This window comes from Salmo trutta, chromosome 37 (assembly GCF_901001165.1).
Source record: "Salmo trutta chromosome 37, fSalTru1.1, whole genome shotgun sequence".
Classification (NCBI taxonomy): Eukaryota; Metazoa; Chordata; class Actinopteri; order Salmoniformes; family Salmonidae; genus Salmo; species Salmo trutta.
In genome coordinates, this window is record NC_042993.1 from 7058539 (window position 1) to 7083077 (window position 24539).

The following is a 24539-nucleotide window of genomic DNA, read 5'->3' on the forward strand; positions in this document are numbered from 1 at the left end:
CTTTCTCTCTCTCTCTCTCTCTCTCTCTCTCAATCACTCTTTCTCTCTCCATCTGTACTTTACTGAGATCTAAACAGCTACTTTGAATGATAGAGGGGACCCAGTGTGTAACGCACACACTCTGAGCTAATTTAGAGAGCTGTAACAGGTTGGATCAGGAGCCCCAGTCTCTCTCTCTATCTCTCTGTCTGTCCGCTCATCTGTGGTTGTGTATGGGAGAGGAGGGCTAACATGGACTTGGTGGGTCTCTCTCTGCCTCTATTACTTGTGTTTTGGCAATGGACAACTACCACAGGCGCCGCCGGTAAGACCTACATCAGCCTTAAGATGGTTTGTTTTGGTTATTGTTTGTTGTTGTAGTAGTACACTCTAGGAAAAAAGGGTTCCAAAAGGGTTCTTCAGCTGTCCCCTTTTTGGTTTCAGGTAAAACCCATTTTGGTTCCAGATAGAACCCCTTTGGGTTCCTCTGTGGAACAAAAAAGTGTTATTCAAAAGGTTCTCCTATGGGGACAGCCGAAGAACCCTTTTGGGTTCTAGATAGCACCTTTTTTTATTAGAGTGTAGCGGTGGGGGTAGTGGTGGTGGCGGTGGTGGTGGTGGTGGTAGTGATGGTGGTGGTGGTTATGGTGGTGCCGGTGGAGATGGTGGTGCCGGTGGTGGTTGAAGAAACTAGTAGCAGTAGTAATAACAGTAGAATAGTGGCAGTAGAATCAGTAGTTGAACAAGGAACAGTATAGTGGTAGTTCAGATATACTGTATATAGTAGTTCAGATATACTGTATATAGCAGTTCAGATATACTGTATATAGTAGTTCAGATATTCTGTATATAGTAGTTCAGATATACTGTATATAACAGTTCAGATATACTGTATATAGTAGTTCAGATATACTGTATATAGTAGTCCAGATATACTGGATATAGTAGTTCAGATATACTGTATATAGCAGTTCAGATATACTGTATATAGTAGTTCAGATATACTGTATATAGTAGTTCAGATATACTGTATATAGTAGTTCAGATATACTGTATATAGTAGTTCAGATATACTGTATATAGTAGTCCAGATATACTGTATATAGCAGTTATATATTTTACAGGTTTCACTTTTCAAAGACACCTGTTCATATTGAAAATGTCACTTGCTGACAATATGTTGAATAATTTGGTGAATGTAATACTGAATGTAATTGTTTTATAACTGCTGTAATGTGTTATTGTGAGAATGACAATGAGGAAACGTGATTTTATTTCCCCTCTTTCAGTGACGTACTGGACGTACACGGGTAAGAACATCTCTCTCAATAACCAAAAGGCCTTCAAGTTGATTTATAACTATGTTATTATAACTCATAAAGTAAGTGTAGATCACAGTAGGAATATTATCCCTGCCACTAAACACTACACAAATACAACAGTCTGTCTGTCTGTCATTTATACATCAGCTCACCTACTGTACATTCTGTCTCTCTCTCGGCATGGGAGAAACAGAAACGAGGAGTGGGGAATGGAGAGAGGGATGGAAATGGGGGTGCAGAACAGGGAAAGCGAGCTAGAGAGGGGGAGGAAAACGAGAGAAGTGGCAGGTGCACGAGGAGGATGAAGAGTTGTAAAGACGTGTTTCAGCAGCATTGTTACGCCACACAATAACCCTGTGTGTTAAATGTACTGTCCAGGCTGAGACACACTGCCTGCCTATCATGTGGACAATGACACTGTAGACCTGAATGGCCCTTAGTGAATGCATACAGAGTGGTAGTGTGTACACTAAGTTCACACAGAGCTTTACCATTCACATAAAGTACAGAACCGTACAGTATGTCCTCTAACCAGAGCCTGTGTCCAGGGCTAGCTGGCATCACCACACGGTGATGTTTTTCTCTGTGTACTATAGGACGCGATATACTGTTAAAGTAAATGGTGATGTGGGAGTTGTGTTGTGTTGGTGTGTGTGAGGGGATCTGTGGCTGGCTCGCTCATGTATGGCATTTTGTGTGTCTGTGTGTGTGTGTGTGTGTGTGAGAGAGTGTGTGTGTGTTGCATTGTTCCCATCCACATTGGGGACAGTGGCAGCGCTATGAGAGGTAGAGCAGGTCAGAATGATGGAATATTCTCTCCGTTGTAACCATGGGGACCTCCATGACAACCAACTGTGGAGCTGCAGGACAAGTTTTTCTCCTTTTTTTGGGGTGGTGGGCAAGGAGGGGGATAAGGGACGGCTTAGAGGTACAGGCCGGAGGAGGGGAGTGTGTGTGTGTGTGTGTGTGTGTGTGTGTGTGTGTGTGTCTCTGTGTGTGTGTGTGTGTGTGTGTGTGTGTGTGTGTGTGTGTGTGTGTGTGTGTGTGTGTAGGCCCAGCTAGCACATTTGGTTCCTTGGAAGTTGTGGGAACGTATGTTTTTGGTTTGACATCGGTTATGGGAACGATGACATATGTTTTCTGACAAATAAAACGGAATGTTTTCTAAACGTAAGTGAAAATTTTGCCTGTTCTGGGAAAGTTTATTTCATGTTGCAGGGAGGTTCTGATAAAGTTTTACTCTGGTTCCTTCCCACTGGGCAAAAACTGGTTGAGTCATCAACATAAGGGCATTTCGTATTTTCTTTACCCAACTTTTAACCTAAATCCAATGAAAATGTTTTGTTGATTTCATGTTTAATTCACATTAGTTGGCAACTCAACCAAATGTAAATCAAAACTAGACGTCCAAAAATGGATGTTGCAACTGCTGATTGTGCCTTTAAAGTAATGAAATACCAAGAAAATAATGTTTTTTGTGAAGTTCCTTAAATGCGCTGAGAACGATCCAAAGCCAAGCAACTATCCTGCACCATTCCCAGAAAGTTGTGGGAAGGTTGTATGCAAAATAACCATAGGACAACCACACTCTCACCAAGCTATAACAAACATATGGTTCACAGAACCTTTTATGTGGTAGCTGGGGAGATAGTGATGGTGTAAAAAAGGCTCTCTCTAATGCCCCTAGGAAAGTAAAATCCCCCTGAGCCCACTGCAGATAAACACTAGTGTGGAGTGGGAGAGACAGAGTGGGTGTGTAAGTACAGCACTAATGTAGAAAGGATCCCCTCACATTGATTAACAGTAGCATGGAGAGTAGAGCACTGACCTCCGTAGCAGGCTAGAGCACCCTGAGGGTTGGAGAGGAGACCTCACATTGATTAACAGTAGCATGGAGAGTAGAGCACTGACCTCCGTAGCAGGCTAGAGCACCCTGAGGGTTGGAGAGGAGACCTCACATTGATTAACAGTAGCATGGAGAGTAGAGCACTGACCTCCGTAGCAGGCTAGAGCACCCTGAGGGTTGGAGAGGAGACCTCACATTGATTAACAGTAGCATGGAGAGTAGAGCACTGACCTCCGTAGCAGGCTAGAGCACCCTGAGGGTTGGAGAGGAGACCTCACATTGATTAACAGTAGCATGGAGAGTAGAGCACTGACCTCCGTAGCAGGCTAGAGCACCCTGAGGGTTGGAGAGGAGACCTCACATTGATTAACAGTAGCATGGAGAGTAGAGCACTGACCTCCGTAGCAGGCTAGAGCACCCTGAGGGTTGGAGAGGAGACCTCACATTGATTAACACATTGCTCAGAATGCTGATTGGTGTAAATCCGTGGTATATGAGACCATATAGCATGGGTATGATATTTTTTTTACTGTTCTAATTATGTTTATAATCAATTGATAATAATAAATAGGGAACCTCAGGATTTTGTGGTATAGTTGCGTCGTGCCTAAGAACAGCCCTTAGCCGTGGTATATTGGCCATATAACACGCCCCCTCTGGCCTTATTGCTTAATTATACCATGGCATTGTTGAATACTTGTTTCTGATTGTCTTGAAAGGCTTCCTGTAATTGTGCTGGTTTGAGTCTAAGTTGTGCTCATGCCCCTGTCCTTTCCATCTCCCCTCTCCTCTGTTCTGCCTACTCTCAAATTCAAATTCTTTCTCTTTGTCACGCTCTGACCTATGAGAGCTGTTTTTTCTCTGTGTAGTTACAGTGAGGGAAAAAAGTATTTGATCCCCTGCTGATTTTGTACGTTTGCCCACTGACAAAGAAAGGATCAGTCTATAATTTTAATGGTAGGTTTATTTGAACAGTGAGAGACAGAATAACAACAACAAAAAATCCAGAAAAACGCATGTCAAAAATGTTATAAATTGATTTGCATTTTAATGAGGGAAATAAGTATTTGACCCCCTCTCAATCAGAAAGATTTCTAGCTCCCAGCTGTCTTTTATACAGGTAACGAGCTGAGATTAGGAGCACACTCTTAAAGAGAGAGATCCTAATCTCAACTTGTTACCTGTATAAAAGACACCTGTACACAGAAGCAATCAATCAATCAGATTCCAAACTCTCCACCATGGCCAAGACCAAAGAGCTCTCCAAGGATGTCAGGGACAAGATTGTAGACCTACACAAGGCTGGAATGGGCTACAAAACCATTGCCAAGCAGCTTGGTGAGAAGTTGACAACAGTTGGTGTGATTATTCGCAAATGGAAGAAACACAAAAGAACTGTCAGTCTCCCTCGGCCTGGGGCTCCATGCAAGATCTCACCTCGTGAAGTTGCAATGATCATGAGAACGGTGAGGAATCAGCCCAGAAATACACGGGAGGATCTTGTCAATGATCTCAAGGCAGCTGGGACCATAGTCACCAAGAAAACAATTGGTAACACACTACGCCGTGAAGGACTGAAATCCTGCAGCGCCCGCAAGGTCCCCCCCGCTCAAGAAAGCACATATACATGCCCGTCTGAAGTTTGCCAATGATCATCTGAATGATTCAGAGGACAACTGAGTAAAAGTGTTGTGGTCAGATGAGACCAAAATGGAGCTCTTTGGCATCAACTCAACTCGCCGTGTTTGCAGGAGGAGGAATGCTGCCTATGACCCCAAGAACACCATCCCCACCGTCAAACATGGAGGTGGAAACATTATGCTTTGGGGGTGTTCTTCTGCTAAGGGGACAGGACAACTTCACCGCTTCAAAGGGACGATGGACGGGGCCATGTGCCGTCAAATCTTGGGTGAGAACCTCCTTCTCTCAGCCAGGGCATTGAAAATGGGTCGTGGATGGGTATTCCAGCATGACAATGCCCCAAAACACACGGCCAAGGCAACAAAGGAGTGGCTCAAGAAGAAGCACATTAAGGTCCTGGAGTGGCCTAGCCAGTCTCCAGACCTTAATCCCATAGAAAATCTGTGGAGGGAGCTGAAGGTTCGAGTTGCCAAACGTCAGCCTCGAAACCTTAATGACTTGGAGAAGATCTGCAAAGAGGAGTGGGACAAAATCCCTCCTGAGATGTGTGCAAACCTGGTGGCCAACTACAAGAAACGTCTGACCTCTGTGACTGCCAACAAGGGTTTTGCCACCAAGTACTAAGTCATGTTTTGCAGAGGGGTCAAATACTTATTTCCCTCATTAAAATGCAAATCAATTTATAACATTTTTGACATGCGTTTTTCTGGATTTTTTGTTGTTGTTATTCTGTCTCTCACTGTTCAAATAAACCTACCATTAAAATTATAGACTGATCATTTCTTTGTCAGTGGGCAAACGTACAAAATCAGCAGGGGATCAAATACTTTTTTCCCTCACTGTAGGTCAGGGTGTGATATGGGTGGGCAGTCTATGTTTGTTGTTTCTATGTTTAGTTCTTGTTTTTCTATTTCTATGTTGAGTTTTGGGATGATCTCCAATTAGAGGCAGCTGGTTCGTGTTGTCTCTAATTGGAGATCATATTTAAGTTGGGGTTTTTCTATGGTGTTTTGTGGGTTGTTGTTTTCCATTTTGTGGTTGTTGCCTGGTGGAACTGTTTGCTGTCGTTTTTATTCCTTTGTGTTTCATTTTTTTCATTAAAGAAAAATCATGAGCACTCAACACGCCGCGCCTTGGTCCCCTCTATACGACGTACATTACAGAACTACCCACCACGATTGGATCAAGCGGCGTGCCCGGGCAGAGATGGATACCTGGTCTCATGAGGATTGGATTGAAAGGAGAAACTGGACTTGGGGCCAGGTAATAGACAGGTATCGTAGCCTACCGGGGAAGAACGAGAAGCAGCCCCAAAAAAATGTTTTGGGGGGGGGCACACGGGTAGTTTGGCGGGGCCAGGGATGAGACCTGAGCCAACTCCCCGTGCTTATTGTGGTGAGCATGTGCCTGCCTCTCGTACTCTCCCTCCAGTGCGCCTCCATAGCACAGTACGTCCTGTGCCTGCTTCTCGCACTCTCCCTCCAGTGCGCCTCCATAGCCTAGTACATCCTGTGCCTGCTCCTCCCACTCTCCGTCCAGTGCGCCTCCATAGCCCAGTACGTCAGGTGCCTGCTCTGCGCACCCGGTCCTCAGTGCGTCTCTCCAGTCCGGTGAGACCTGTTCCAGCTCCACGAGAAAAGCCTCCAGTGAAAATCTATGGTCCAAAGCCTCTAGAGATGATCCATGGCCCGGAGCCTGTAGGGATGTTCCATGGCATGAAGCCTCCAGAGGTAATTCATGGCCCGGAGCCTGTAGAGATAATCCATGGCAAGAAGCCTGTAGGGGTTATCCATGGTCCGGAGCCTGTAGGGATAATCCATGGCAAGAAGCCTGTAGGAATGGTCCATGGCCCAGAGCCTGTAGAGATGATCCATGGTACGAAGCCTCCAGTGATAATCCATGGCGCGGAACCTGTAGAGATGATCCATGGTACGAAGCCTCCAGTGATAATCCATGGCGCGGAACCTGTAGAGATGATCCATGGCATGGAGCCTGCAGCAACGGTCCCTAGTCCGAAACCTATAATGACGCTTCCTAGTCCGGAGCCTCCGGCGACGCTCCTCAGTCCGGAGCCTCCAGCGATGCTCCTCAGTCCGGAGCCTCCAGCGGCGGTCTGCAGCCCGGAGCCGCCAGCGGTGGTCTGCAGCCCGGAGCCTCCAGCGGCGGTCTGTAGCCCGGAGCCTCCAGTGGCGGTCAGCAGCCCGGACTCTCCAGCGGCGGTCTGCAGCCCGGAGTCTTCAGCGGCGGCCTTTAGCCTAGAGTCTTCAGCGGCGGTTGGCGGTACAAAGCTTCCGGCGATGATACATGGTCTGGTTCCTACGGACATACAGAAGCGGGGGGATCAGCGGACGGTGGGGGTGCTACGCCCCGAACCAGAGCCGCCGCCAAGTACAGATGCCCATCCAGACCCTCCCCTATAGGTTCAGGTTTGCGGCCGGGAGTCCGCACCGGTGGGGTGGGGGTGGGGGGGGGGTGCTGTCATGCTCTGACCTATGAGAGCTGTTTTTTCTCTGTGTAGTTAGGTCAGGGTGTGATATGGGTGGGCAGTCTATGTTTGTTGTTTCTATGTTTAGTTCTTGTTTTTCTATTTCTATGTTGAGTTTTGGGATGATCTCCAATTAGAGGTAGCTGGTTCGTATTGACTCTAATTGGAGATCATATTTAAGTTGGGGTTTTTCTATGGTGTTTTGTGGGTAGTTGTTTTCCGTTTTGTGGAACTGTTTGCTGTCGTTTTTGTTCCTTTGTAAAGTGTTTCAGTTTTTTCATTAAATAATAATCATGAGCACTCAACACGCCGCGCCTTGGTCCCCTCTATATGACTGCTGTTACACTCTTGCCTGTCACTCTCTTTTTCAGATCTTCCATTCTCTACATGTCCTTTCATTATTTGTCAAGGTATGCGTGAAGGGCTGTAGGAAGTCAGGCGCATGAGAGCAGATATTTGGTAGCAAAACGGAGCCTTTTATTTGGCGAACCAAATGCACACGGCACAAACGAACACGAAATACAAATACGGGTTGAACATAACCTAGCGCAACCAGCCTAACGTGCGCATACATGAAAACAGATAAACAATACCACACAAAGACATGTGGGAAACAGAGGGTTAAATACACAACACATAATGAGGGAAATGAGAACCAGGTGTGTGGGAAAACGAGACAAAACAAATGAAAAATGGATCGGCGATGGCTAGAAGACCGGCGACGTCGACCGCCGAACACAGCCCGAACAAGGAGAGGCATCGACTTCGGCAGAAGTCGTGACATTATTCCACCTCTCCGACCCATTCTCCTGTCTTCCCTCAGTCTCTCTAGTCTGAATCCCCTCTACCCGTCTCTCTCTTTCTCTCTGTCCCAAGTATGTCTCTCTGTGCACCCATCAGTCTCCCTCTCTCTGCTCCAGTTTCTCTCTCCCCTCCAATTAGTAATGAGGAAGGATGTTTGTTTGTGTGTGCGCTCACCACTGTGAATATATTACACCACCTCATCATTAACAGCATGACTGACCACTGACTTTACACTCCTGTATACACTCTCTCTCTCTCTCTCTCTCTCTCTCTCTCTCTCACACACACACACACACACACACACACACACACACACACACACACACACACACACACACATACACACACACACACACACACACACACACACACACACACACACACACACACACACACACACACGTACACACACACCAGCCAGTATTCTAACATTCTGATACTCCATACAGATGTAGGATCTTAATTTGACCAGTATTGTTGTAGCAAAGTAATCCTGCAGAAACAAGATTTTAACTTTTAGTCCATAATATTGCATGACTGGTGGTTAGGCTATTAGCTTGACAAAAATATGTTACAGTAAATGAAATGTGCAATGCTACCTTCAGAAAGTATTCATACCTCTTGAAATATTTCACATTTTGTTGTGTTACAGCCTGAATTCAAAATGGATGAAATAGATTTTTTTTATCACTCATCTACACATTATAATACCCCATAAAGACAAAGTGAAAACATGCTTTAAGAAATTGTTGCAAATTTATTGAAAATGAAATACAGAAATATCTCATTTATATAAGTATTGAGTCAATACTTTGTAGAAGCACCTTTGGCAGCGATTATAGCTGTGAGACTTTCTGGGTAAGTCTCTAAGAGCTTTGCACACCTGGATTGTGCAACATATTCCCATTATTCTTTTCAAATTGGTTGTTGAACATTGCTTGACAACCATTCTCAGGTCTTGCCATAGATTTTGAAGTAGATTTAAGTCAAAACGGTATCTTGGCCACTCAGGAACATTTACTGTCTTCTTGGTAAGCAACTCTAAGATTCTGTAGATTTGACCTTGTGTTTTAGGTTATTATCTCCCACTGTCTGGTGGAAAACAGACTAAAATACATTTTCCTCTAGGATTTTGCCTGTGCTTAGCTCCATTCCGTTTATTTTTTATCCTGAAAAATGCATAGATAATAACATAGTAGCAGCAGCGTGGGGGGGGGGGGGTGCAAATAGTCTGGGTAGCCATTTGATTAGCTGTTCAGGAGTCTTATGGCTTGGGGGTAGAAGCTGTTTAGAAGCCTCTTGGACCTAGACTTGGCACTCCGGTACCACTTGCCGTGTGGTAGCAGAGAGAACAGTCTATGACTAGGGTGGCTGGAGTCTTTGACAGTTTTTAGGGCCTTCCTCTGACACCGCCTGGTATAGAGGTCCTGGATGGCAGGAAGCTTGGCCCCTTGTCATGTACTGGGCCGTACGCATTACCCTCTGTAGTGTCTTGCGGTCGGAGGCCAAGCAGTTGCTATACCAGGCAGTGATGCAACCCATCAGGATGCTCTCGATGGCGCAGCTGTAAAACCTTTCGAGGATATGAGGACCCATGCCAAATCTTTTCAGTCTCCTGAGGGGGAATAGGTTTTGTCATGCCCTCTTCACGACTGTCTTGATGTGCTTGGACCATGATAGTTTGTTGGTGATGTGGACGCCAAGGAACTTGAAGCTCTCAACCTGCTCCACTACAGCCCCGTTGATGAGAATGTGGGCGTGCTCGGCCCTCCTTTTCCTGTAGTCCACAATCATCTCCTTTGTCTTGATCACGTTGAAGGAGAGGTTGCTGTCCTGGCACCACAATGCCATGTCTGTGACCTCCTCCCTATAGGCTATCTCATCGTTGTCGGTGATCAGGCCTACCACTGTTGTGTCATCAGCAAATTTAATGATGGTGTTGGAGTTGTGCCTGGCCATGCAGTCATGAGTGAACAGGGAATACAGGAGGGGGCTGAGCATGCACCCCTGAGGGGCCCCAGTGTTGAGTATCAGCGTGGCAGATGTGTTGTTACCTACCCTTACCACCTGGGGGGGGCCTGTCAGTAAGTCTAGGATCCAGTTGCAGAGGGAGGTGTTTAGTCCCAGGGTCCTTAGCTTAGTGATAAGCTAAGCTGAGCTGTATCAATGAATAGCATTCTCACATAGGTGTTCCTTTTGTCCAGGTGGGAAAGGGCAGTGTGGAGTGCAATAGAGATTGCATCATCTGTGGATCTGTTGGTGCGGTATGCAAATTGGAGTGGGTCTAGGGTTTCTGGGATAATGATGTGAGTCTGTGCGTGTGTGTAAGTGTGTTTGTGTGTGTACCGTATATGTGTGTGTTGTGTGTCTGGGTGTGTGTTCGTCAGGGTCATTAGTCATTAGTCAGAGCAGGTCAAGTATAGAGGGGGAGTGTGAAAGAAAGGATGAGCAGGATGGATCCCCAACTTATCTTCTGTTTTCCACAGAAAATGGTCATGTAATAGGTCAAGAGGTCAATATGAAATGTTACAGAAGAAAAGGTCCGCTGACTGACTGACTGGCCATGCTTAATGTGTGTGGTACATCACTGATAGAGAGTCAAAAGATGTGTCATGTTTTGGTCACTCTCTTCCCTTCCCCTCCCCCTCAGGTTCAGTAGGCCAGTCCAAGTGGGCGGAGTACTTCCCAGACTGTGGTGGTAAGGCCCAGTCTCCGGTTGACGTGGCAACGGTCCAGACCCAGTATGACCCCAGCCTGGGCCCTCTTACCCCCCTCGGTTATAGCCAGCACGGCAACAAACCCTTCAGCCTCTACAACAACAGACATACAGGTAACTACAGCAACCATGCTGACTCCATCACTAACAACATACAGGTAACTACAGCAACCATGCTGACTCCATCACTAACAACAACGGACATACAGGTAATTACAGCAACTATGCTGACTCCATCACTAACAACATACATACAGGTAACTACAGCAACCATGCTGACTCCATCACTAACAACATAAATACAGGTAACTATAGCAACCATGCTGACTCTATCACTAACAACAGCCATACAGGTAACTACAGCAACCATGCTGACTCCATCACTAACAACAGCCATACAGGTAGCTAAAGCAACCATGCTGACTCCATCACTAACAACATAAATACAGGTAACTATAGCAACCATGCTGACTCTATCACTAACAACAGCCATACAGGTAACTACAGCAACCATGCTGACTCCATCACTAACAACAGCCATACAGGTAGCTAAAGCAACCATGCTGACTCCATCACTAACAACATAAATACAGGTAACTATAGCAACCATGCTGACTCCATCACTAACAACAGCCATACAGGTAACTACAGCAACCATGCTAACTCCATCACTAACAACATACATACAGGTAACTACAGCAACCATGCTGACTCCATCACTAACAACATACATACAGGTAACTACAGCAACCATGCTGACTCCATCACTAACAACATACATACAGGTAACTAAAGCAACCATGCTGACTCCATCACTAACAACATGCAGGTAACTACAGCAACCATGCTGACTCCATCACTAACAACATACAGATAACTACAGCAACCATGCTGACTCCATCACTAACAACATGCAGGTAACTACAGCAACCATGCTGACTCCATCACTAACAACATACATACAGGTAACTACAGCAACCATGCTGACTCCATCACTAACAACATACAGGTAACTACAGCAACCATGCTGACTCCATCACTAACAACATACAGGTAACTACAGCAACCATGCTGACTCCATCACTAACAACATACAGGTAACTACAGCAACCATGCTGACTCCATCACTAACAACATACAGGTAACTACAGCAACCATGCTGACTCCATCACTAACAACAGCCATACAGGTAACTACAGCAACCATGCTGACTCCATCACTAACATACATACAGGTAACTACAGCAACCATGTTGACTCCATCACTAACAACATACAGGTAACTACAGCAACCATGCTGACTCCATCACTAACAACATACATACAGGTAACTACAGCAACCATGCTGACTCCATCACTAACAACATACATACAGGTAACAACAGCAACCATGCTGACTCCATCACTAACAACATACATACAGGTAACTACAGCAACCATGCTGACTCCATCACTAACAACATACAGGTAACTACAGCAACCATGCTGACTCCATCACTAACAACATACATACAGGTAACTACAGCAACCATGCTGACTCCATCACTAACAACATACATACAGGTAACTAAAGCAACCATGCTGACTCCATCACTAACAACATACATACAGGTAACTACAGCAACCATGCTGACTCCATCACTAACAACATACAGGTAACTACAGCAACCATGCTGACTCCATCACTAACAACATACAGGTAACTACAGCATCCATGCTGACTCCATCACTAACAACAGCCATACAGGTAACTACAGCAACCATGCTGACTCCATCACGAGCAACATACAGGTAACTACAGCAACCATGCTGACTCCATCACTAACAACAGCCATACAGGTAACTACAGCAACCATGCTGACTCCATCACTAACAACATACAGGTAACTACAGCAACCATGCTGACTCCATCACTAACAACATACATACAGGTAACTGCAGCAACCATGCTGACTCCATCACTAACAACATACATACAGGTAACTACAGCAACCATGCTGACTCCATCACTAACAACATACATATAAGTAACTACAGCAACCATGCTGACTCCATCACTAACAACATACATACAGGTAACTACAGCAACCATGCTGACTCCATCACTAACAACATGCAGGTAACTACAGCAACCATGCTGACTCCATCACTAACAACATACATACAGGTAACTACAGCAACCATGCTGACTCCATCACTAACAACATACATACAGGTAACTACAGCAACCATGCTGACTCCATCACTAACAACATACACACAGGTAACTACAGCAACCATGCTGACTCCATCACTAACAACATGCAGGTAACGACAGCAACCATGCTGACTCCATCACTAACAACATACATACAGGTAACTACAGCAACCATGCTGACTCCATCACTAACAACATACATACAGGTAACTACAGCAACCATGCTGACTCCATCACTAACAACATGCAGGTAACTACAGCAACCATGCTGACTCCATCACTAACAACATACAGATAACTACAGCAACCATGCTGACTCCATCACTAACAACATGCAGGTAAGTACAGCAACCATGCTGACTCCATCACTAACAACATACATACAGGTAACTACAAATCAAAAATCAAATCAAATCAAATTTATTTATATAGCCCTTCGTACATCAGCTGAAATCTCAAAGTGCTGTACAGAAACCCAGCCTAAAACCCCAAACAGCAAGCAATGCATGTGAAAGAAGCACGGTGGCTGGGAAAAACTCCCTAGGAAAAACTCCTGAGAAAGGCCAAAAACCTAGGAAGAAACCTAGAGAGGAACCAGGCTATGAGGGGTGGCCAGTCCTCTTCTGGCTGTGCCGGGTGGATATTATAACAGAACATAGTCAAGATGTTAAAATGTTCGTAAATGACCAGCATGGTCAAATAATAATAATCATAGTAATTGTCGAGGGTGCAACAAGCACGTCCGGTGAACAGGTCAGGGTTCCGTAGCCGCAGGCAGAACAGTTGAAACTGGAGCAGCAGCATGGCCAGGTGGACTGGGGACAGCAAGGAGTCATCATGCCAGGTAGTCCTAGGGCTCAGGTCCTCCGAGAGAAAGAAAGAAAGAAAGAGAGAATTAGAGAGAGCATATTTACATTCACACAGGACACCGGATAAGACAAGAGAATACTCCAGATGTAACAGACTGACCCTAGCCCCCCGACACATAAACTACTGCAGCATAAATACTAGAGGCTGAGACAGGAGGGATCAGAAGACACTGTGGCCCCATCCGATGATACCCCCGGACAGGGCCAAACAGGCAGGATATAACCCCACCCACTTTGCCAAAGCACAGCCCCCCACACCACTAGAGGGATATCTACAACCACCAACTTACCGTCCGAAGACAAGGCCGAGTATAGCCCACAAAGATGTCCGCCACGGCACAACCCAAGGGGGGGGCGCCAACCCAGACAGGAAGACCACGTCAGTGGCTCAACCTACTCAAGTGACGCACCCCTCCCATGGACGGCATGGAAGAACACCAGTAAGTCAGTGACTCAGCCCCTGTAAAAGGGTTAGAGGCAGACAATCCCAGTGGGAAGAGGGGAGCCGACAAGGCAGAGACAGCAAGGGCGGTTCGTTGCTCCAGCCTTTCCGTTCACCTTCACACTCCTGGGCCAGACTATACTTAATCATAGGACCTACTGAAGAGATAAGTCTTCAGTAAAGACTTAAAGGTTGAGACTGAGTCTGCGTCTCTCACATGGGTAGGCAGACCATTCCATAAAAATGGAGCTCTATAGGAGAAAGCCCTACCTCCAGCCGTTTGCTTAGAAATTCTAGGGACAATTAGGAGGCCTGCGTCTTGTGACCGTAGCGTACGTGTAGGTATGTACGGCAGGACCAAATCGGAAAGATAGGTAGGAGCAAGCCCATGTAATGCTTTGTAGGTTAGCAGTAAAACCTTGAAATCAGCCCTTGCCTTAACAGGAAGCCAGTGTAGGGAAGCTAGCACTGGAGTAATATGATCAAATTTTTTGGTTCTAGTCAGGATTCTAGCAGCCGTATTTAGCACTAACTGAAGTTTGTTTAGTGCTTTATCCGGGTAGCCGGAAAGTAGAGCATTGCAGTAGTCGAGCCTAGAAGTAACAAAAGCATGGATTAATTTTTCTGCGTCATTTTTGGACAGAAAGTTTCTGATTTTTGCAATGTTACGTAGATGGAAAAAAGCTGTCCTTGAAGCAGTCTTGATATGTTCTTCAAAAGAGAGATCAGGGTCCAGAGTAACGCCGAGGTCCTTCACAGTTTTATTTGAGACGACTGTACAACCATCCAGATTAATTGTCAGATTCAACAGAAGATCTCTTTGTTTCTTGGGACCTAGGACAAGCATCTCTGTTTTGTCCGAGTTTAAAAGTAGAAAATTTGCAGCCATCCACTTCCTTATGTCTGAAACACAGGCTTCTAGCGAGAGCAATTTTGGGGCTTCACCATGTTTCATTGAAATGTACAGCTGTGTGTCGTCCGCATAGCAGTGAAATTTAACATTATGTTTTCGAATGACATCCCCAAGAGGTAAAATATATAGTGAAAACAATAGTGGTCCTAGAACTACAGCAACCATGCTGACTCCATCACTAACAACATACATACAGGTAACTACAGCAACCATGCTGACTCCATCACTAACAACATACAGCATACAGGTAACTACAGCAACCATGCTGACTCCATCACTAACAACAGCCATACAGGTAACTACAGCAACCATGCTGACTCCATCACTAACATACATACAGGTAACTACAGCAACCATGTTGACTCCATCACTAACAACATACAGGTAACTACAGCAACCATGCTGACTCCATCACTAACAACATACATACAGGTAACTACAGCAACCATGCTGACTCCAACATACATACAGGTAACTACAGCAACCATGCTGACTCCATCACTAACAACATACAGGTAACTACAGCAACCATGCTGACTCCATCACTAACAACATACAGGTAACTACAGCAACCATGCTGACTCCATCACTAACATCATACATACAGGTAACTACAGCAACCATGCTTTCTCTCCATCACAGTGGTGGTTCCTCTCCCAGGCTGGATGGGTTTAGGGGGGCTGCCCTGGCAGTTCACAGCCGTCCAGATGCACCTGCACTGGGGCAACGGAGCCCCGGAGGCCGGGGGCAGCGAACACACCATCAACGGTCAGAGCTCCGCTGCAGAGGTGAGGGACTGTGTGTGTGTTTGGAGGGGGGTGGGGTGTGGGGGGTGTTGGTGGGTGAGAGTTTTTAAGCCTGCATGTGCAAGGACATGCGTACGTGCCATGCTGTATATCCATGCAGATTGCAGTATTAAGCACTTCAGTTGAGAAACCATACTATGATCCCATTAAATATTATACAGAAACACTAAACAGCAATCTAGACTCTTAGCTAATCTGGTTACCACTAGTCATAGTAGGAGAAAACAAACTTGAAAGGAAAGGTTATTGTATAACAAGTGTTTGAATGATGTTAATTAATTGGGGAGTGGAATTAAATCTGATTGAAATTGTTGTAAAGACTTCAGGATTAGAAAGCATGACAAATAAAAGTCTTTCAAACACCTACAGTATACATAGGAAGGGGAACCAACTTTCTCAGGTTGGCAGTGTATTTACTGTACCCCAAAATCACACACACACACACACACACACACACACACACACACACACACACACACACACACACACACACACACACACACACACACACACACACACACACACACACACACACACACACACACACACACACACTTTTGGAACTTGAACACTGTCCAGTTCTCTGTGGGAAGGGAATGTAGAACATGCAGTGGATCAGCAAAAATGGGTGGAGAGGTAATGGAGAGAGGGATGGAGAGAGAGAGAGAGAGAGAGAGAGAGAGAGAGAGAGAGAGAGAGAGAGAGAGAGAGAGACAGAGACAGAGAGAGAGCGAGAGGGAGGGACGGACAGAGAGAGAGAGAAAGAGAGGGGGGGCAGTGAGAGGGAGGGACAGCGAGAGAGAGAGAAAGTGAGAGAGTTTGAAAACATGAAGGAGAGGCTCTGTGCTCTGGTTATATACTATTACATAAACACAGACAATTAGTCTTTATCTCTCCACCCTCCCCTACTCCCTCCCTCTCAGAGATGTTCAATGAGCCAGCATATCCCCCTCCCTCTCTCATTCCCTCTCCCTCACTCTCTTTTTCTCCCATCTGACCCCTATGCACCACACACACACACACACACACACACACACACACACACACACACACACACACACACACACACACACACACACACACACACACACACACACACACACACACACACACACACACACACACACATACACTAACCATGTTCCCTCTCTGTGTAGCTGCATGTGGTGCACTACAACTCAGAGCTGTACCCTAACATGTCAGTGGCTATGACCCAGCAGGATGGACTGGCAGTCCTGGGAGTCCTCATAGAGGTAGGACTATTACGTCATAACTCACTGACAATCACATCAACCACTGGAGACATTACATACTTCATAAGTGTTGTATTTGTATTCTTTACAATAGGTTACAAATTCCCTTTATTTACATTTTATTTCTTCAGTAGGAAAATCTACACATCACCAGATTAGTAAGAAAGGCTTTGTGAATGTATAGTAAAGCCTGCACACTTGACCTAAAGAGAAGATGTGTGATCTGTCAGACAGGTGAGGAGGCTAACCAGGCTTTTTGGAACATTCTCAACTACCTGGGTCGCATCAGACATGCAGGTGAGACAGCTGTTAATTATTATTTACCTTTATTTAACTAGGAAAGTCAGTTAAGAACAAATTCTTATTTTCAATGACGGTCTAGGAACAGTGCCTTGTTCAGGGGCAGAATGACACATTTTTACCTTGTCAGCTCGGGGATTGGATCTTGCAATCTTTGGGTTATTAGTCCAACGCTCTAACCACTAGGCTACCTGTCACCCCAGGTAGCTTAATCAAAGTACACCTTAACCAATCAGCATTATTACTATAGCTACCTTCTAGCAATGTTTCCACGACTACAGTAGTTTATGCAGATTCTCTGATTTCTTATGGAAGTGCCAAACAGCACCACTATGTGCCCCCAGGAGTCAAACCCTGTACATCTCCTCTAACTTTCATCTGTCCATCCACCCCTCCATTCCTCCCTCCGTGGTCAGGTCAGAGTGTGTCCATCCCAGCCTTTGATGTCCAGTCCCTCCTGCCTTCTGACCTGGGGCGGTACTACCGATACAATGGCTCCCTCACCACTCCTCCCTGCTTCCAGAGTGTCCTCTGGACCCTCTTCACAGAGACCGTCAAAATCTCACACACACAGGTGAGGGAAGGTGTGTGTGTGTGATGGTGATATACTTATGCTTGAATTCAAAGCATCACTATGTCCTCCTCTTCTTTTCTCCCCATCTTCCCTCCTGTCTTCCTCCTCTTCACCATCTAACCTCCTCTCTTCCTCCCCTCTTTACATCTCTCTTTCCTCTTCTCTTCCTCCTCTCTGTCCTCCCTTCTTCCTCAGCTGATGAAGCTGGAGACAGTGCTGTATGCCAGTAAGGAGGAAGCTGACCGCGTCGTCATGCAGGACAACTACCGTACACCTCAACCACTTAACGACCGGACCATCCTCTCATCCTTCCCATTAGGTCGGGGGGGGGGGGGGGGGTTCTCTAACACAACCTGTCTGACCCTCAGAACACAATGAACCCCATGTCCGATTCATGATGACAGGTGTCAGAGAGACTGGCATAATGCTAACATGTTAACAGCAGCAGGGCAAGTGCTAGCCTCGTACCTAACAGCAGCATCAGCAGGAAGGGCATGGGGTGGGCTAGCCTCGTACCGAACAGCAGCATCAGCAGGAAGGGCATGGGGCGGGCTAGCCTCGTACCTAACAGCAGCATCAGCAGGAAGGGCATGGGGCGGGCAAGCCTCGTACCTAACAGCAGCATCAGCAGGAAGGGCATGGGGCGGGCTAGCCTCGTACCTAACAGCAGCATCAGCAGGAAGGGCATGGGGTGGGCTAGCCTCGTACCTAACAGCAGCATCAGCAGGAAGGGCATGGGGCGGGCTAGCCTCGTACCGAACAGCAGCATCAGCAAGAAGGGCATGGGGCGGGCAAGCCTCGTACCTAACAGCAGCATCAGCAGGAAGGGCATGGGGCGGGCTTGCCTCGTACCGAACAGCAGCATCAGCAGGAAGGGCATGGGGCGGGCAAGCCTCGTACCTAACAGCAGCATCAGCAGAAAGGGCATGGGGCGGGCTAGCCTCGTACCTAACAGCAGCATCAGCAGGAAGGGCATGGGGCGGGCAAGCCTCGTACCTAACAGCAGCATCAGCAGGAAGGGCATGGGGCGGGCTAGCCTCGTACCTAACAGCAGCATCAGCAGGAAGGGCATGGGGCGGGCAAGCCTCGTACCTAACAGTAGCATCAGCAGGAAGGGCATGGGGTGGGCTAGCCTCGTACCTAACAGCAGCATCAGCAGGAAGGGCATGGGGCGGGCTAGCCTCGTACCTAACAGCAGCATCAGCAGAAAGGGCATGGGGTGGGCTAGCCTCGTACCTAACAGCAGCATCAGCAGGAAGGGCATGGGGCGGGCTAGCCTCGTACCTAACAGCAGCATCAGCAGGAAGGGCATGGGGCGGGCTAGTCTCGTACCTAACAGCAGCATCAGCAGAAAGGGCATGGGGCGGGCTAGCCTCGTACCTAACAGCATCATCAGCAGGAAGGGCATGGGGTGGGCTAGCCTCGTACCTAACAGCAGCATCAGCAGGAAGGGCATGGGGTGGGCTAGCCTCGTACCTAACAGCAGCATCAGCAGAAAGGACATGGGGTGGGCTAGCCTCGTACCTAACAGCAGCATCAGCAGGAAGGGCATGGGGCGGGCTAGCCTCGTACCTAACAGCAGAATCAGCAGGAAGGGCATGGGGTGGGCTAGCCTCGTACCTAACAGCAGCATCAGCAGGAAGGGCATGGGGCGGGCTAGCCTCGTACCTAACAGCAGCATCAGCAGGAAGGGCATGGGGTGGGCTAGCCTCGTACCTAACAGCAGTATCAGCAGGAAGGGCGTGGGGCGGGCTAGCCTCGTACCTAACAGCAGCATCAGCAGGAAGGGCATGGGGCGGGCTAGCCTCGTACCTAACAGCATCATCAGCAGGAAGGCATGGGGTGGGCTAGCCTCGTACCTAACAGCAGTATCAGCAGGAAGGGCATGGGGCGGGCTAGCCTCGTACCTAATAGCAGCATCAGCAGGAAGGGCATGGGGCGGGCTAGCCTCGTACCTAACAGCAGCATCAGCAGGAAGGGCATGGGGTGGGCTAGCCTCGTACCTAACAGCAGCATCAGCAGGAAGGGCATGGGGCGGGCTAGCCTCGTACCGTGACCACTAATAACATTTCATCAAACAGTATTAGTGGACACAGTGAGGGGCTCTCAGGGTGGACATGTGGAGGAAGGTTAGCGTTAAACACTAAAGAGAGGAATGTGGTGAGAACTGTGGGAATGTCAAGGGTTACTGACTGTGAAAGATGTGAAAGAGATAGAGAGGGGGCAGGACAGAGGAAAAGAGAAGGGGGATTGAGGGAGTGATAGAGAGAAGGAGAGAGATAGAGAGAGAGGGGTAGTGGGGCAGAGAAAGAGGAGCTGTAAATGAGGGGAGGTCTGTTTACGAGATGGCTGATTCGTTTTTGAAAAATCTCTTCTCTAAACACTGACACTGTTGTTGTCACATGACAAGAGAGAAAGAGAGAGAGGGAGTGAGAGAGAGAGAGGAAGAGAGAGACAGAGAAAGAAAGGGAGAAATGGAGAGAGAGGGGGAGTGTGAGAGAGAGAGAGAGAGAGGAAGAGAGACAGAAGAAAGTGAGAGAGAGAGAAAGGGAGAGCGAGAGGAAGAGAAAGGGAGAGCAAGAGAGAGAGAGAGAGAGAGCGGAACACAGACAAAGGAGAAATAATTTGTGCAAAACTGATAGGGTGGCCTATGACAACACCACAGGAGGCTGGTGAGAGGAGGACAACTCATAATAATGGCTGGGGTGGAGTGAATGGAATGGTATCAAACTCATGGAAACCGTGTGTTTGATACCATTCCATTCCGCCCATCCTCCCCAATTAAGGTACCACCAGCCTCCCGTGGACAACACTCATTCCAAAGACTACAGAACACACTGTAGACGTATGATCCTTTCCCTGAAGTTCTACTAGAAGTTGATTGAACATGAATTCCAACTGCATTATCGACTGCATAAACAAAGTAGCACAGCAGTATTTTTACATTAACCCTCTGTCATGACATCACGATCATGTCAAACCGTTATGATCATGTCAAGCCTGTTATTATGTAGGCCTTATGACAGACGTACAGGTAATAAGACAATGCTTTAAATAACATATTCCTTTTCCCACTTGCAGAATCAGTGAAGGTGTACACTGCCGGTAAGACGTGGACCTTCATAGTTGATTCATTATTAGAGTAGGCCTCTGGTCAATGTCTCTCTTTTCATGTGTGATGAACTAGTTGGAATATTTCTCTGTCTGTCTCAGGAGAGATCACAGCGATAGTAATAGGAGCTCTGTGTGGCTGTGTTGGTCTGGCTGTCATCGTTCGCTTCATAGTGAAGACTATACGGTAAGGCACTGAGCTGTTAAATGGGGTTTCTTAGCTTACTAGCCTGCCTGAGTGCTATTCTGTTTCTGATTAAGCCAACTACAGAGTTATCTGAAGTAGAAAACAGTACGGTCAAACAGATTTCTGTTGTGCTGGTTACCTGGTTACCTGTGTTTATCATATGAAACTAGGGTATGCTTTGATCCAAAATGTCCTGGTTTTTTTTTTGTTCTTGGTGTCTCAATCTTCACATTTCTCTTGGCAGATTTTTCAAACACCTGCATAATGAAAGGGTCTTGGTAAACAGGTGGAATCCTCCATAATACCTGATACCTACTGCTTTCATGTCCAATACTACATGTTCATAAACCAAATAAATACTACTGCCAGTGTTCTCTGTGACAGGGTTCTAATTACGGGGATGTCTGGAGATGCTAACCACGCCTATACTAAAAGTTTCACCCCTTGAATTGTAAAAAAAAACATCAATGTGGGCACCCCCATCAGTGTACCTCCTAGAGTCAATGTGTAATTCCAACCCTGTTCAAAAATAACAATACTATGTTAACCACCAGTGATTGGTAGATTCCCTGGCCTATATGCTCAGGTCTAGGATCAGTTTGTTACTCCAATCCTAACCGTAACCATCAGGAGGTAAAAACAAAAACTGACCTTAGATCAGTGCTCAGGGGCAACTTCATAATAATTGCCCACTTCTTAATCGACCCTTTGTCCCTACATTACGCACTTTAGATTTAGAACCAACAGCCTCGCTTGCCAGGCTTAATGCTAAAGACACATGGTTAGGAATGAGACTAAAGATCTGAGATGATTGGCTAGGTGTAAGGAATATGGCAAAAGGTTCACCCAGCCCACACCATACTGCCAATAACTATCTCATTATTTCAAATCTAGAAAATGTGCAGAGGAAAAGGATGAAGGGTCGGTTCGGGGCATGATTGTTGCCCTTTTAACGTGATTGTGTCTGTCTGTGATGTGATCGTTTGTGTTTCCTGGTCACATGACACTGTGTTTTCATCACAACAGCTCCACCTCTAGCTGGGACGTCCTGCCCAGCGTCCGGCCCGCCCCCGTGCCCAGGTCACCAATCAGATTATGACCTTTGACCTTCACCCCTTTAAACTAAATCCCTGATTTTACTCCCCATCATCTGCCTTCTGTCCCTGGCTAGAGATAACTCCTAGAGTTGTTTTGGACTGGGACTCTAGAAATTCCAACATCACGTGTTATCCTAAAGAATCCTAATCCATTCCTGTAATCCTGTTATTCTAGGAAATTTCACAACTCATTTGTTTAAAGTAGATTGTTGTGTCTTTAAATCCAGTGTTGTACTAATATAGCACATTTTTTCCCTCTCAATAGCTTTTTAATGCTGTAACTTCCCACTGGGCACACACTGGCACACACACGTCAACATGGAATGGACGTTGAATTGTCGTCTGTGCCCAGTGGGTTTCTACGTCACACTCCTCTGTTGAGTCATTGATCCGTTCACTCCATCATTCCCTCCAAAACATTGACCAGGCATTATTCCTCACCTAGCTTGTTGTTTACTTGGAGTTTTACTGTACTTTGAAGCCTATGAATTATTATTACAATAGATTATGGCTTTATTTCGTTTGTTGACTTTTCTTCATTTTATTTTCAGTCTGTGTGTCAGTCAGTCAGTCAGTCAGTCAGTCAGTCAGTCAGTCAGTCAGTCAGTCAGTCAGTCTGTCTGTCTGTCTGTCAGTCAGTCAGTCAGTCAGTCAGTCAGTCAGTCAGTCAGTCTGCCTGCCTGCCTGCCTGCCTGCCTGCCTGTCTGTCTGTCTGTCTGTCTGTCTGTCTGTCTGTCTGTCTCAGTCAGTCAGTCAGTCAGTCAGTCAGTCAGTCAGTCAGTCAGTCAGTCAGTCAGTCAGTCAGTCAGTCAGTCAGTCAGTCTGTCTGTCTGTCTGTCTGTCTGTCTGTCTGTCTGTCTGTCTGTCTGTCTGTCTGTCTGTCTTCTCCATACCTTACCATGCAGTTATGGATGGTTGAGTAAATTGCTACAAAATACAGTGCAAACAGGGAGAGTATGACATACAGCAGGATCAATGAGCTTTTATGCCATGTAGTTCCATTGATGAATCGGACTGCCTGTGCCCTCTTACATTTAGGACTAAGGAACCAGGGAAGGAGCTGAAACAGGACGTGGCCCTCAACACGACCTCTGAACCAGGAAAAAAAGAAGATCCTGTCCCCTCCTCAGTCTGAGACCAATCAGAGACCTCCATAAACGACCCCCCCCCCCCCCCCCACCAACCAACCACATTCCACCCTCCCTGTCAAAGGGCATGGATGAGTGCCTCTATGGCTCTGGTCCAGAGGAGGCTGGTCGGAGGAGCTATGGGAGGACAGGCTCATTATAATGGCTGGAATGGAATAATAGAACGGTATCAAACACATCTAACATATGGAAACCACACGTTTGACTACGTTCCATTTAATCCATTCTAGCCGTTACAATGAGCCTGTAGCTCCTCCCACAAGCCTCCTCTGCTCTGGTCCATGTGTCTGTCTGCATGGCCTTTTGGGTGAATGCATGGTCTGTTATGGTCTACCTGTATGCATGGTACTCTTTTCCATCCACGTTCTGCCCTTCCTGTCCTAACTTCAGGGCCTCATGGGTACAGCTGGACTGCGTTCAGGATGACATCACCTCCATGCGAGACACACCTCCAAAAGAGAGGAAGGAATAGTAGAAACATGTCACACAATTTGGAATTGAAGACTGTATAGTCCAAACCATGTGATTCTGAAAGCAGCCCTGCACATTCCTTGCCAGTGGAAGGCCTGTGTGTGTGTGTGTGTGTGTGTGTGTGTGTGTGTGTGTGTGTGTGTGTGTGTGTGTGTGTGTGTGTGTGTGTGTGTGTGTGTGTGTGTGTGTGTGTGTTGTTGATGAGTGTGTGAGGGTGCAAGGGGAGGATTGTTGGTGTCTGGGTTGTGTATCTTGTGGTGTGTGTGTATAAGTGTGTGTTGCTTGTCTGAATTCAGCTGTAAATACATTAAGCATCAAAATAAACACATGATGAACACTAGACACTGTTGTAGGACAAGTGGTGTAGTACACATGATGA

General features: G+C 46.6%; 1 protein-coding gene across 4 annotated transcripts; it reads left to right on the forward strand.

Moving 5' to 3' along the window:
* The first annotated feature begins 28 nt into the window (after positions 1–28).
* Positions 29–23728, forward strand: LOC115176937 (carbonic anhydrase 14). Of its 4 annotated transcripts, XM_029737340.1 has the most exons (13): positions 29–304; positions 1269–1289; positions 10728–10907; positions 15856–16001; positions 17177–17272; positions 17503–17569; positions 17989–18146; positions 18342–18465; positions 21228–21251; positions 21360–21444; positions 21689–21730; positions 22471–22524; positions 23580–23728. In XM_029737340.1, the coding sequence occupies exons 1-13, from the start codon at positions 232–234 to the stop codon at positions 23674–23676; spliced, it is 1167 nt and encodes a 388-aa protein (XP_029593200.1). In that variant the 5' UTR covers positions 29–231; the 3' UTR covers positions 23677–23728. The 4 variants fall into 4 exon arrangements, with proteins under 4 accessions (XP_029593200.1, XP_029593202.1, XP_029593201.1 ...); XM_029737342.1 differs by lacking the exon at positions 21689–21730; XM_029737341.1 differs by lacking the exon at positions 1269–1289.
* The last annotated feature ends 811 nt before the right edge of the window (positions 23729–24539 follow it).